The 12,466-nt window shown below is 41.0% G+C and overlaps 1 protein-coding gene across 1 annotated transcript in view; it reads right to left on the bottom strand.

Moving 5' to 3' along the window:
* The window catches only part of LOC115782719 (low-density lipoprotein receptor-related protein 1-like), an 82,565-nt gene that overhangs the window by 42,503 nt on the left and 27,596 nt on the right, over window positions 1-12,466 (bottom strand). Inside the window, exons 4-10 of the mRNA XM_030733084.1 lie at window positions 8,876-8,995; window positions 8,537-8,665; window positions 8,087-8,347; window positions 1,979-2,141; window positions 1,352-1,574; window positions 289-478; window positions 23-166 (exon numbers count right to left, since the gene is read on the bottom strand). Of these exons, the coding sequence (XP_030588944.1) occupies window positions 23-166; window positions 289-478; window positions 1,352-1,574; window positions 1,979-2,141; window positions 8,087-8,347; window positions 8,537-8,665; window positions 8,876-8,995 (1,230 nt within the window). The remainder of the gene's footprint in view (window positions 1-22; window positions 167-288; window positions 479-1,351; window positions 1,575-1,978; window positions 2,142-8,086; window positions 8,348-8,536; window positions 8,666-8,875; window positions 8,996-12,466) is intronic.

The raw sequence follows: 12,466 nt of genomic DNA, 5'->3' as shown, positions 1-12,466 counted from the left end.
AATGGATTTTTTTTTTACTCACTCTTGCAGGATTTGCCATCGCTGCCGAGGCTGAAGCCGGAGCGACAGCGGCAGGTACGGGTCTTGTGGCTGTTGCTCAGCAGACATATGTCAGAGCAACTTCCAGCCTTTCCAAACTGATCCAAAGCACACGCATGACTACGCACTGAGCAGGGAAACAAGGGCACAGAAACAACAGTTATGCAATGATTCGTATTCAAATAAATTTGACTTACAGCAACTGTTGTGGACATGGATTAGAACGAAGCAGGAAGCCAGGGCGTGCACCTTGAGGTTGGCGTCTCTGATGGTACACGTGCAGTGCGGCTCCCCGGTCTAAACGGGTCACCGTGTGGAAGTCGGAGCTGTTGAAGCGGTTTACTCGAATCACGGTCGTTTTGGAGTTAAGGTTGCCTTCATCTGAGTTTGTAGCATAGAGATAGTTCTCAAATACAGTCAGGCCATACAGATGCTCGATCTGAAATAAGTTTAAGAAGGAAAACATGGAGAAAAACAAGTAAGGTTGCATGTTAGATGCAATATCTTCACATTTTTAGCAAAAGGATCAGCTCATAGTTTGTGAGATATCATTTGTGGACATAATTTTATCTTGGACACTGCCCTGCAAATCCAGCTTAATTAAACTTTTTTATCAAATAATTTATCAGTATCAATTCTGGGTTTTAAAAATGTGAAGAAATCTCTGGAAGGCAGAGAAAACTAGAGAAACACAGAGAGAGATAAAGAGCAAGTGTTTGAGTAAAGTTGGCACGGGAAAGCACAATGGCTCCACATCTGCTGTTAAGCAGTGAGGGGGTCTTACTTTTATAAGGGTCTGTTCTGTGCAGCTCTCCTCTACTGTCAGAAAGATGTATGGGCTGAGATCAAATTACCTCCCTCCACCTCTCACACAAATACACGCCACCATCACAGTCCTGATTTCATTAAGATCATTACTCCCCTATAAGTTTGAGCCAAGCTCTACTAGGGCTAGACTAATACGTTTAGCGAGGCACTAGCCAGGAAAATCACACACTCTTTAAGTGATATCAATCAAGGCAATAAAAAGGACTTATCCCCAGGAGAGGCATACACTCTTTGCCTAGATATGCAGGAGACAACTGGAAAAGCACTCCGTCTCCAAACACAAGATTAAATCAGAGAAGATACAGATATGGAAAACAGATGTTTTCATTGATGGGATGAATAGCATGCAGGGGCTCTCACCTATTGCTGTTTGATAAAGTTCAACATTTTAAGATGCACGTAAAAGCCATTATTATTGACTGCATTTAGATGTGATTAGGTGCACTTGTGGTTAACACTGATCCAACCATCTTCAAATCCTCACCATCAGACCCTGGATGATGGTGTGCCGATTCTTGCCCTCGTAGTCCACCACTTCGATGTAATCCAGGTAGGCGTCAGCCCAGTACACCAACCGGTTCACCAGGTCCAGAGTGATACCGTGAGGGAAGACAATTTTACTGTCTACCAGCTTAGTGCGGTTTTGCCCATCCATGTCACAGCGCTCCACCCTCGGCGTAGACCCATAGTCTGTGAAGAACACTTTACTGTAGCAGGAAGATGGGAGCAACAGGAAGATGGAAATTACAGAGGGTTTCACAGAAAAGGAAATGCACTAGATGAATTTAGTTGACTAAAACTGAGAAAACTGTATTTGACATTGGAATTAAGTAAAATGATTTAAAGACATTTGAAAGAAAAAAAAAAGAGAGAAATGATACTTTAAAAAGGAACTGATTGTCAGAGTTAGGAAACTGAAACAACAAACATGGAAGTATTTATGTCGGAAAGACGAATCCTGTCTAGGTCTCCGTCTTGAGAAAGTGCTTTGATTTTCGCCTGCCTGCTTGGTCAGCATGTTGTCTGATCATAAGACAGCATTTTCCTCTTAAGCAGTGCTAAAACAGCACTGAGGGCTGCTAAGTCAAGAGGCCCGGAGGCAAATACAGACCCCATCGCCGGATCGAGGGCAATGCCTTTAGGGTTGTACAGCTCTTGGTCCAGCAGGGTCACACACGTCTTGCCATTCTTGTTGCAGACAAACACGCGGTCATCCACGTCATCCACAAAGTAGAAGTTTCCAGTCAGCCAATCTATAGCCATCTGTTCCACATCTGATGGATGCAGGGGAGAGGAAGAGAAAGGAGAGCACAAAATAGAATCATTAAAAGAAAAAGAAAAAAAAAAAAGACAGGGTTGTGGGAGTACAGTCATATAACTCTTAGTCATATACCAGAATAAGTCCAAGAGTGCCCACTATCTTGATACACAAAATAGTAGCATTGAATTAATGTTAGGTATTGTGTAATCTTCCAGGTTGTCCATAACGGATTAAGGAATGCAGAGCACGGCTAAAGACAAGAAACACAAAAAGTGATTTGTTAAGAGAGGCTTTGCTCCTGGACAAGTCTGCAGACATGCTCTTGAATCATCCCCCCCCCCCAATTTCAACTACACGACAAGACAGTTTAAGTTTTATTAGTGAAAGGGGGGTTCTTGGTTGTGAATAATCTCTGACTGACCAACTAATAAGAATTTTCAAGTAAAAATCAAAAACCTTATCTCTGTTTTTTCTTTTTTTTTTAATGTTTTCCTGTTTGTTTTACACACAGAAACAAGAAACGAAATGCCTGCTGATGGGTAAAACGTGTTAAACTTCATTCTCTTTCTCACAGAAACCTTTTATGGATTAATGCTAACATGAGTCAAAGTAATTCGAAACTCTTGCAACACCTCTCACGAAGGATGTCAAAATATTGCATTCCCTTTAAGTCAGTCTAAAGAAAGAGAAACTTCATGGATGGAGACACTGATTTCTGATGGGAAGAGATGATTGTTTTAAAGGTTTCCACTAAATTTCATTTAAAAGGAGACCAGATCACTGTATACGCATACACCTGAATCACATAAACTCACTAATCAGACATAGATGATGAACCACACTTGCGTTTGTTTACATATGCTCCCATTAATCATTTAAAGTGTCTTAACCCAAGGTGTGTCTTTACAATCCTCTGTTGAAATTTTCATCTCTTCATTTACATTATAATGTAAACTATAATAGCTCTGTCACACTAGAGCAAAACTAGGGTGCCAAATGTCTTGCAACTAGGGGGAGGAATAAAAATCAAATTAAAAAAATAAATCAATAAATTGATGGTTGCTTGGTGATAGTGTTGAGCTTCTTTTTGCAATCAGGGACCGACTGCAAGTAGCTGTAGTGACCAGCTGGTTGTCCACAGGCTGAGCGTGCGACACCCTCATGCTCTGGGCGACCCTTATCAATCGCAAGGCAAATGAAAACCGGTCACCAGGTGGGATTCAACTTTTCTCTGAACAATCACGGGATGACTCAGATCGACTGCAATCACTCTCAGACAGATTGGCAAAGGTTTGCAAATAACTGCTGTCCATGCAAACAGTTTGTCAACATGTTGCAATCAGTCTGAGTCTGCCTGTGCTGATGAACGCAACTCGTCTGTGACGCATCTCTTTGGAATAGGGGACTTGAATCAACTGATTTCCAGCTGGTTAAATTCTTGTTATATTCTTATAAATCAAAACAAGGTTGCTGAGCACCTAAATCATTTTGCAGTTAAATCACCATCCTGTAGCAACTATGTTGCCATTTGTTTATTTCTGAATTTCTGTTTCAAATCTATGAGGTAACGACTCCGCAAGTAGTTAATGTGACTTTCTTTTGATATAGAAGTCAACAGATTTGCAACAGACTGCAACAGATTTGTGATTTTTGCCAATTTAATCACAGTTAATCACCATATTATCAAAAACAGATTGCATGTAATTGCCAACTTGACCCCATTCAATCTCCTTGGACTCTAACCATTGTTTTTGGTTGGAGACTGCAGCATGATCAAAACAAAGGGAAAAATCAACATCAAAAGGGACAACTTTGAGTTGGGGTACATGCAATAACACAAGTGAGCCAGCAACCTTTCCCAAAGCTTTGACCATTACAGAAATGCTTCAGTCGACCTACCAAACCTACACAGAACTTCAAAATGCGACGCCTATATGGGATTTAAAGTTTGCTTGATGCAACAATGTAAATACATGAGCTAAAAAAAAAAAAAAAAAGTCTAGCCAAAAGAACCTAAGCAAGCAGCAACAGTCCAACAGTCCAGGATGTTTCATAAACACCAGGACCAGGATTTTAACAAAGGAACGAGGTTCTCATGAAGTTAAAAGGGATAGTGATATTCCCATCGGTATCTATTCTAAAACCTAACTCCTCTAAAGTCGTCCAGCTGGACGCCTGCCTGCACAAGGCATTGATTAGATTCATACACTGAGTACAGAGACAGTTGTGCAACCCAGTGACTGCTGCGTTGTGTAACAACCTACGGAGCCCCTTATCCACAGAGCCAGGCAGTCTGTTGACGTCTCCACTGATGCAGCTTCTGGTAAATGGAAAGTTTGCTGGGAAACTGAATGAACCCACCTCTTTCTTCTCATCTAACCACTCTACCCTCACAAGCCCCTTTTACTCTTCCTGCCTGTAGCACCTAAAGCTTCAACTATTCTCAGGAAAGGTTTTTTTTTTTTTTTTTTTAAAGAGAGTAGGTCTTATTGGAAGCATACAAGTTTACATACAAGGCCACTGCCTTAGCAATTCTTCAAACTAGACAAAAGTATTCCTATATTTACATATTAGTGCCAAGCAGGAAAGATCATAATTTTTCAGCTTCCATAATCCTCTTTGCATCAAGAAGATCCTATTAATCTGCACAAAAATGTCGCTGACCTCTCAAGAATAGACTTTTGGAGTACTGCGATTCTGCTTTTCCACCGAGACCTGACATTTGACCTCTGTTTAAGAGGCAGTAATTCCTGACAGTTATACTATGGCAAATTTCCCACTGGAACAAGTAAAAAGGAGATGTAATTGCCTAGATAGGAAGATGTGACGAAAGACAAAAACCTTACATGAAACCTTCTGAAAAAGACGCCCAAACAGCACAAATTAGAAGGAGAGAGGAAGACAGACTGAACAACAGAAAGACAGACGTGGGGAGACGTGCTGGTCCCTGCTGTGGAGTTCCACTCAGGGGGTGGAGAGGATGGGCTCCCCTTTTATCTTCCCAGTTGGAGAATTAAACATGCAGACAGAGAAGGCCACATCTGGAACCTTTGTATACTTATCTGCTCTTCTCTTTCAGGCTCTCAAAAGCTATAAATCACTCAGTTCATGTGAACCCTGCATTAACCCTACACCTATCCCTAGGTCTGCCCAACTTACTTTTACTAGAGCACCTGATCCCTGCTTCTACTGAGCAGAACAGACATAAGCACTTTATACTCATGAATTCCAGCATCCAGTGAATCAGGTCCAGATATTGTCTACAGCTGCCTTTTCACACATGTAGAAGACAGCAGGAGATTGTCCATGTCAGAGACATACTTACTACCTGAAATACTATGTTTGGTTTAGGCGAGGTGTGCTCCCTTTGTAGATAGCGCAGGAGGCAGGATACAACACACAGCAGCATGCACACTTCCTTGCTATGTATTCTCTGAACCTGCTTTATTAACTCATGTGTATATTGCACAAACCTTGCACTAGGTACCTGGAACAATAAAATTTGTTAAAAGCCTGGTCTGACACATTCAGGTATTTGGAGTCTCACATACAGTTCCACTGGGTAGCATCTGGAAAAGTTCAGAGCTGCAGCAAATATGTTAAAACAGCTAAAATGAACACGTTTGGACCAGTTTTATGAGCATACTTTGAGTTCAAGGAGGTCATGTGGATGCTAGCTTATCTCAAAATGCTTTTTTTATATATTAAAAAACATCAAAGTAAAAAGCATACAGATTAAACAAATGAAACAAATGCAGATGTGGATAGACAGAAATGTGTTTAGCAATAAACAAAAATGGGTGTAAAGTGTCAAACGTCACTTCATAAAGCATAATATGTTACTAAGTAATGGATGCATGAGTCAAAGGTATTTAATGTGTATGTGTGTGTGTGTGTGTGTGCGTGTGTGTGAGAGACTGTGCTAAAGTGACCTGACTGGACATGATTTGAGATGGCTGAAGGAATGTAAAGGGTGTTGAGGCTGACATAAACCAACAGAGGAATGTATCGATATGACCTCTCACATATGCATACTGCTCCAAGGTGCATCAAATCACTACCTTCTCTCATTTCATCATTCCCCTTAACGTTACTTCTGTGTTTCTGTCACGCTTCCACCCCTCACGCCTATTTATCCCTGAGACCACTTAAAAGAGCAACACTGTTATATGTAAATTATGTTCCAATGCTGCTGAACTGCTTTTCCAATTATATTTAGGTGCAATGTAATTGCTGGCTGTACTATATTCAGGGACATTTTTTAAATTAAATACTATTTTTATAAGCTGCATCTGAGTTCACAGAAGGTGGACAGGGTGGATGTCGGGCGTACAAAGCACAACTGTAACACCAGGGTTTCGGGTTTGCATGCAGAGGCTGCAAAAGCATTGTGGCCGATGTTGGAAAAATCTGTGGTTTTGATTAAAATGATCACATCGTGTGTGACTGTGGACATTTCCTATATCAAATCAGACCACAGATCGCCATATTTATCCAAGAGCTGTCAGTGAATTATCATAAAGAAAGTTTGATTACGCTTCATTAACTAGCACATACTGAACTGAAATATAGATATTTGGGGGAGAAATATTGCCAGTGAGCACACCACAGGTATCTTCAGTATGACATTTGACACTTGCCCAATACATTTATCTACAGTGTTTCATCAGGTTGATAGAAATGGAATCCAGTCACATGTACTCCTCTACAAAAATTCTGTCACCTCCGCCATATACATGTGCAGTACTTTCAAGATGACGGGGTTCACAAGGGTACTGAACCAAAAAGCCACAACAGAAAGCCAACACAATAAGTGAGAGATAGGATATGAGGGACTCTCATGACTCAATCGAAGGACTGGAAAAACCCCAGAGTTTCTGAAACTCCTAACGTCTGCTCCAGCTGTCAACAGTGACGGCTGTTACACAAGCTTCATTTGAAGTGGATATGAGCCAAGGCACTTCCAATCATGCCACAGGTTTTAGTGTCCCAGATTTTGGGGTCTGCACACCCAGATCCTCCACTTGTTTTCTTCATGTCTGCTGTTCCTTGCCTGGGGCTAGGTTCTCAAGGGAAAGCTTCCCACATGCAATGTATGTGTTAACACGCATCCAAACCACGCCCTTGCTTTTTGTGTTTTGTCTGCAATTCTGCCCCCATTCTTAGAGAGCATCGGCTCCGTCAGCCAGGCGAATAAAAACAGACCTTGGCAGACTTGTAATCACAGATAATTCATTTCTGTATTATTTGACAAAGTCTCGCAACAGGCCGTAATCACATACTGTGCGTGTCCGTTTGTTACTCAGGAGATGAGAGCCTGTGCGTTAAGACAATGCACAATGAAGACACTACACAAAACAGATGTGCTGTCTGTCCAACACACCTCAAAGGACAAAATGTACAGTCCTGGGGAAAGACTTAAAAAAGGCAGAGAGCACTTTTTCTGGCAAAACCTAATACCAAATGCCATCACGTAAGAGACCAGTGTCTGATCATACTAGCATGTGTCACACAAAAGCAGCAGAAAAATACATTTCCAGGCTTCTGAAAAGCCCCAAACAGTCAGTACATGAATCAAACTCCACAGTAGGTTACTTTTACCTGTCAAGAAGTATGCAAATTAATAATTGAAGACATGCTGGCAGCCTTATATGGATTATATAACTAAGTCTGCTACACACATATTGCTTCTATGGGATAAATGTCAGAGTGCCCCTGTTCTTAAGAGAAAAAACCTTTTGAAAAATAAAGTTGGACTCAGCGTTTCTTCTTGGCACTTTCAAGTTGGTTTGAGCAGCTTTCGGGAGACAAGGGAGTACTGCATCACAGCTTAGAGTAGTTTCAGCTAGCAAGCCCACAGCTGACCATTTGAATCCTGAGGCAAAGTATTTAAATTTCGCACACAGTGCTGCTTTAGTGCTCTTACGCAAGTCATTTATTTAGTAAACTTCTACTCACGGTGCAAGCTGAGAGAGATGTTGATGGTGCGGTTGTTGCTGACACCCTTCAGGTCTTGGATGCTGGCACATTTTAGCTGGGTGGCAGCAGGGGTATCGCCCACATCTATCCAGCAGACAGTCTCCTCAGCATAGTTGAAGTCCATAGCCATGGTCTGCTTGGTGGGGATGGAAGGAAGCCGGGACGAGGAGCCACTTAGGGAGGTGCATCGGATGTCATGGAGGTTGGCGATCAAGAGAACAGGCAGACGATCGACTGGCTCTGGGTAAGGTGAACAGATTTGAGTGGAGAGGAGAAAATATTTAAAAAAGGAGGAGGACAGGAGTCATGAAAGGTTATAAAAGTGAACAAGCTTTTTTTTAAAAAAAGAAAAACTCCAAAAACAAAATGTAGCTTCCTGGTTCAGTACAAACCGTAATCATTGGACTTTGTTAAATGTTTTTTCCTCACCGTTTTTGGCTTTGCAGGAGCGGTTGTCTGGCTGCAGCAGGTAGCCCTCCACACAGCTGCAGGTGTAGCTGCCATCAATGTTTGTGCATGTCTGACTGCATGTCCCATACACACCGCACTCATTGAAATCTACCAGGAGAGGGACAAAAGTGCCTTAACAAACACTGCAAATGATGAAACTTTAAGATAGCATTCCGTTCTCTTCTCTTCCAAAGGCTGGTTTAAGCTTCTCTACATGCTGTCCCATGCAGTCAGCAAACAGAAAGTCAGAGCAACCAGATGGTTACTTTTAGTTTTTCTTTGGCCAAACTAAAATGAATATGCCAAATCACCACCCACCTTTACATTTCTTTCCATCTGCAGCGACCTCGTAACCATCTCTACAGTAGCAACGAGGCCCATCATGAGTCACTGCACAGCCAATCTCGCACCCATGGGAGGCACAGTCTGGTGCTTTTGCTAAACCAGAGAAAACAGAGCAACACAGAGCATGTTAAATACTGCCGAAACATGAACACTATCAAGGAGAGCGGGGATGATCCCAGTGCAATCTTTACAGAGGCATGCTATCATGTCCAATCCTATCTGATCTTACAGGACTGTAGGACTGTGAGTGCATGTGTGCATGAGAAAAAGAGTGTGGGTAAGTGTGTGTGTTTTCATCTGTGCATGTGACAGATGGAGTGATTTGAATGTGCACACATTAGAGAGTTTCTTCTTCTCCAGCCCCAGAGGGAACTCAAGGACACATCCTTTTGGCACAAAATGAAAGCGGGGAATCCACACATCTTCTCATCATGGCCTCTGTAGGGTGTGCATGCAGGTGTGTATGTCCAAGGCAAGGAGATAAATGGGGATTGGGACTGATCTAACTCTAGAAAATAAAAGATATTTCAGACAACTTTAAAGAACAGGCATCAATCAAAGGTGGATCTCCACAACACGTTTGTAAAACTGTGTAATAGCACAAATAAAGGAGATTCTGAGGCCCTTTTTAAAAGACTTGGCAATGCTCATAAAAATTATAGAACCAGTTCTAGCAAATTTGAATTCCACCAATCCACGGTCAGGCAGATGGTGAAGCAATGGAAAGTCAAGAGCATTGTCACCTTCCTCCGGAGAGGTCGAGAACCATTGATCAGACTAGTCACAAAGACATGTAACAGAGTGCAAAGGTTACAAAGGGGAATTTCTAAGTAACTAAAAGGCATCTTTCACACTGACACATGATATTATTCATGAGTCCAAAATCAGGATTAAAAACAACAACAACAACAACAACAACAGTGCCAAGCATGACACAGCCAAACCAGGATGCTGCTAAAACAATTACAGGGTTCGCATAAAGACAGTTAAGCTCATCAGCACCATACAGTTGGTTCATTATTTCACAGAGTACTAAATACATGAAAACAGCGTGCACTGTTCTGTCACGGAAAACGCCTGGAATGGTGTGCTGCTGGCTTTGAAGCAAATATTCTTCATTCAGTGAATATATCAAAAGTGTTCCCCACTCATGATAGACATGTATATAAACCCGATTTATGTTCCAAAGCAATGTACACAGTAAATCAGGTGCAATGTTTGGGTGACATAACAGTGCTTAACACAGCATTTAAACATTTTGACCAAGCAGCTGCCTGCGACGGTTTCAAACCATTACTTATTTTGCTTGCATCAATCAATCAATCCTAAAACTGTAAGGACTGATTATTAGCTAGATGAGAATTAAAATCAACATATTAGCCTGAACTATTTAAGCCTTATCTGAACAGCGGGGCTGAGGACAGAGACCACAGAAAAATTCATGAGCAACCAAGTCTCATCTTAATTCGTTCAGCAAGACTGAACAAACAACAAAACCATAAGTGAAAAAGAAAGAAAACAGAAAAAGGAGGCTTCCACCAGTACAACGAAATTTACCTCAGCGTCAAACAAAAAAACAGAGATTGGTCATACGCTATGTGTAGTGCAGCTAGTCATAGCATGGCTGTGAAGAGCGGAGACTGGACCAGTTGAAGGGCCCTTATTATATAAAGCCTGTGGCACTCTAGGCTATAATGACTCTTTTGTTGTGGCCCCACTGAAAGGAAGAGTCTCCCAGCAAACATTGTGGCCCATATCGAATGCATTCAGCAAAGCTCACACTGTGAAACACCACAGGCAAGTAGAGAGCTAAAATACCCACCATGTTTATCTCAGTCCAGGTTCATGTGGTCCATTTTACAACTGAGCTTCTAGCGAAGGCTGGGGGATATGTTACAATATTATACTTAAATAGCATATTATCAAATTCTACAATTAATAAATATCAACAAATATCAGCATTTTTAACCAAAATCTGTAATGATTTATTATAATAAGGTCCTATGGTTTTCCTAATTTTGACAGAGATTGGTTAAAGTATGATTTGGATTTAAATTTGGTTATAATAGAACTGAATAATGAGATAAGGAGAAGAAGAACTAATATAGTATGTTGACCTTTGTGAGAGTCCAAAAAGATTCTGGGATGTCAACATAGAAAACATGCCTGAGCCAACCTCTGAGGAGAACAGATGCATGGAGAAAGAAGTAAAGAAACATGTTACAAGAACAGTTAAAAAAAAAAAGAGAGAGAAGAAAGAGGAAGGCTGGGCAAACAGAGGTGTAAACGAGTGCATAAAGGACTTAAGGATGAGAGGTTAGAACATTCCAGCCCTAAGCAAACAAGCAACTGCTGCGAAGCAAACAAATCGCACAGTGACACAGTGGAGGCCTTCAGCCCTAAATCAGCATGCCAGAGTCACTGATCCTGTTACTGCATGGATGGCAACCCTCAATTTCACTCATCTATAGCTCTTTATGGGGAAGCAGTGAGTATGAAGCCATCTGCTGTGAGAACCAGTAGACTGAAGTCTTTGTAAACCACAAATATAGTTTTAATGTCTGGAGATGGAAAGGAGGAAAGAACTGTCCTCGGACTCACAGCCAGTCCATAAGGACATTTATGAAAGTTGGCATTTTCCTCTAAAACCCAATCATGATGCTGACAGGCCGGCTGCAGCAGTAACAAAGGCTGAATGAGGCAAACACTATTTGGTGTTAAGGTCACAGAGTTATAAAGCACAAAAACAAAAAAACAATTCCACAAATGAGTGACTTCATAAACTCGCTCTTTAAAACCAAAAAAAAACCAAAAACAAAATGAATTTATACACCAAGTGGCTTAAAAATGAATCCTTTTTATTTCACAAAAATCCTCTATTTCTATATACTGTATCACAACTGTATGAAGAGGACACAGGACACAGGACATTCTTTGTGCTCTCACTGTCTGAAGACAAGTTTACACATGCCTTTGCCTTCTACATGCCACAGACGAAAGCCTCACGTTTTTCTACATGGTGTCATTAAATGACAGCATTTCACCTTTGAGTTCACACGCACCAAAAAAATCTGAAGTATGAATCTGAATTTACTAACATGAACTGCCACTCCGAACACTTTTTTGCCGCATATTTTGTGCAGATGTTCAATGACCTTTTTTTTTTTTTAATGGCAATCAGAAGACTTTTTATTTTATATGATGTATTTATACTAATTATTCCTATTATGTTTGTATGGCTACGTGCACCTTTCATATTATTAATGTGAATTTTAACAGCTCACATTAACGTATGATGTAATTGTATCTCAAGTTAAGATGGCTGAGATTGAATAAAATCAGGTTGTACCTACAACAATTCATCTGCTCCATTCGGTAAAACTACTTCATGACTATGACTATGATGGTGCATTTGATTACATATGTGGTAGGCGATGGTAAATGCTAACTTTACTATAAAGCTGGATGTAAGTGAGCATACAGTATATTTACTGGCAGTTGTTTGCAGGCTTGATTATCAAGGGCAAAGTAACCATTTGCAAACACACAGGGCAGCTTGAGTAA

This window comes from Archocentrus centrarchus, chromosome 7, assembly GCF_007364275.1.
Source record: "Archocentrus centrarchus isolate MPI-CPG fArcCen1 chromosome 7, fArcCen1, whole genome shotgun sequence".
NCBI classification, from domain to species: domain Eukaryota; kingdom Metazoa; phylum Chordata; class Actinopteri; order Cichliformes; family Cichlidae; genus Archocentrus; species Archocentrus centrarchus.
This window is presented reverse-complemented; position numbering and strand designations above follow the sequence as displayed.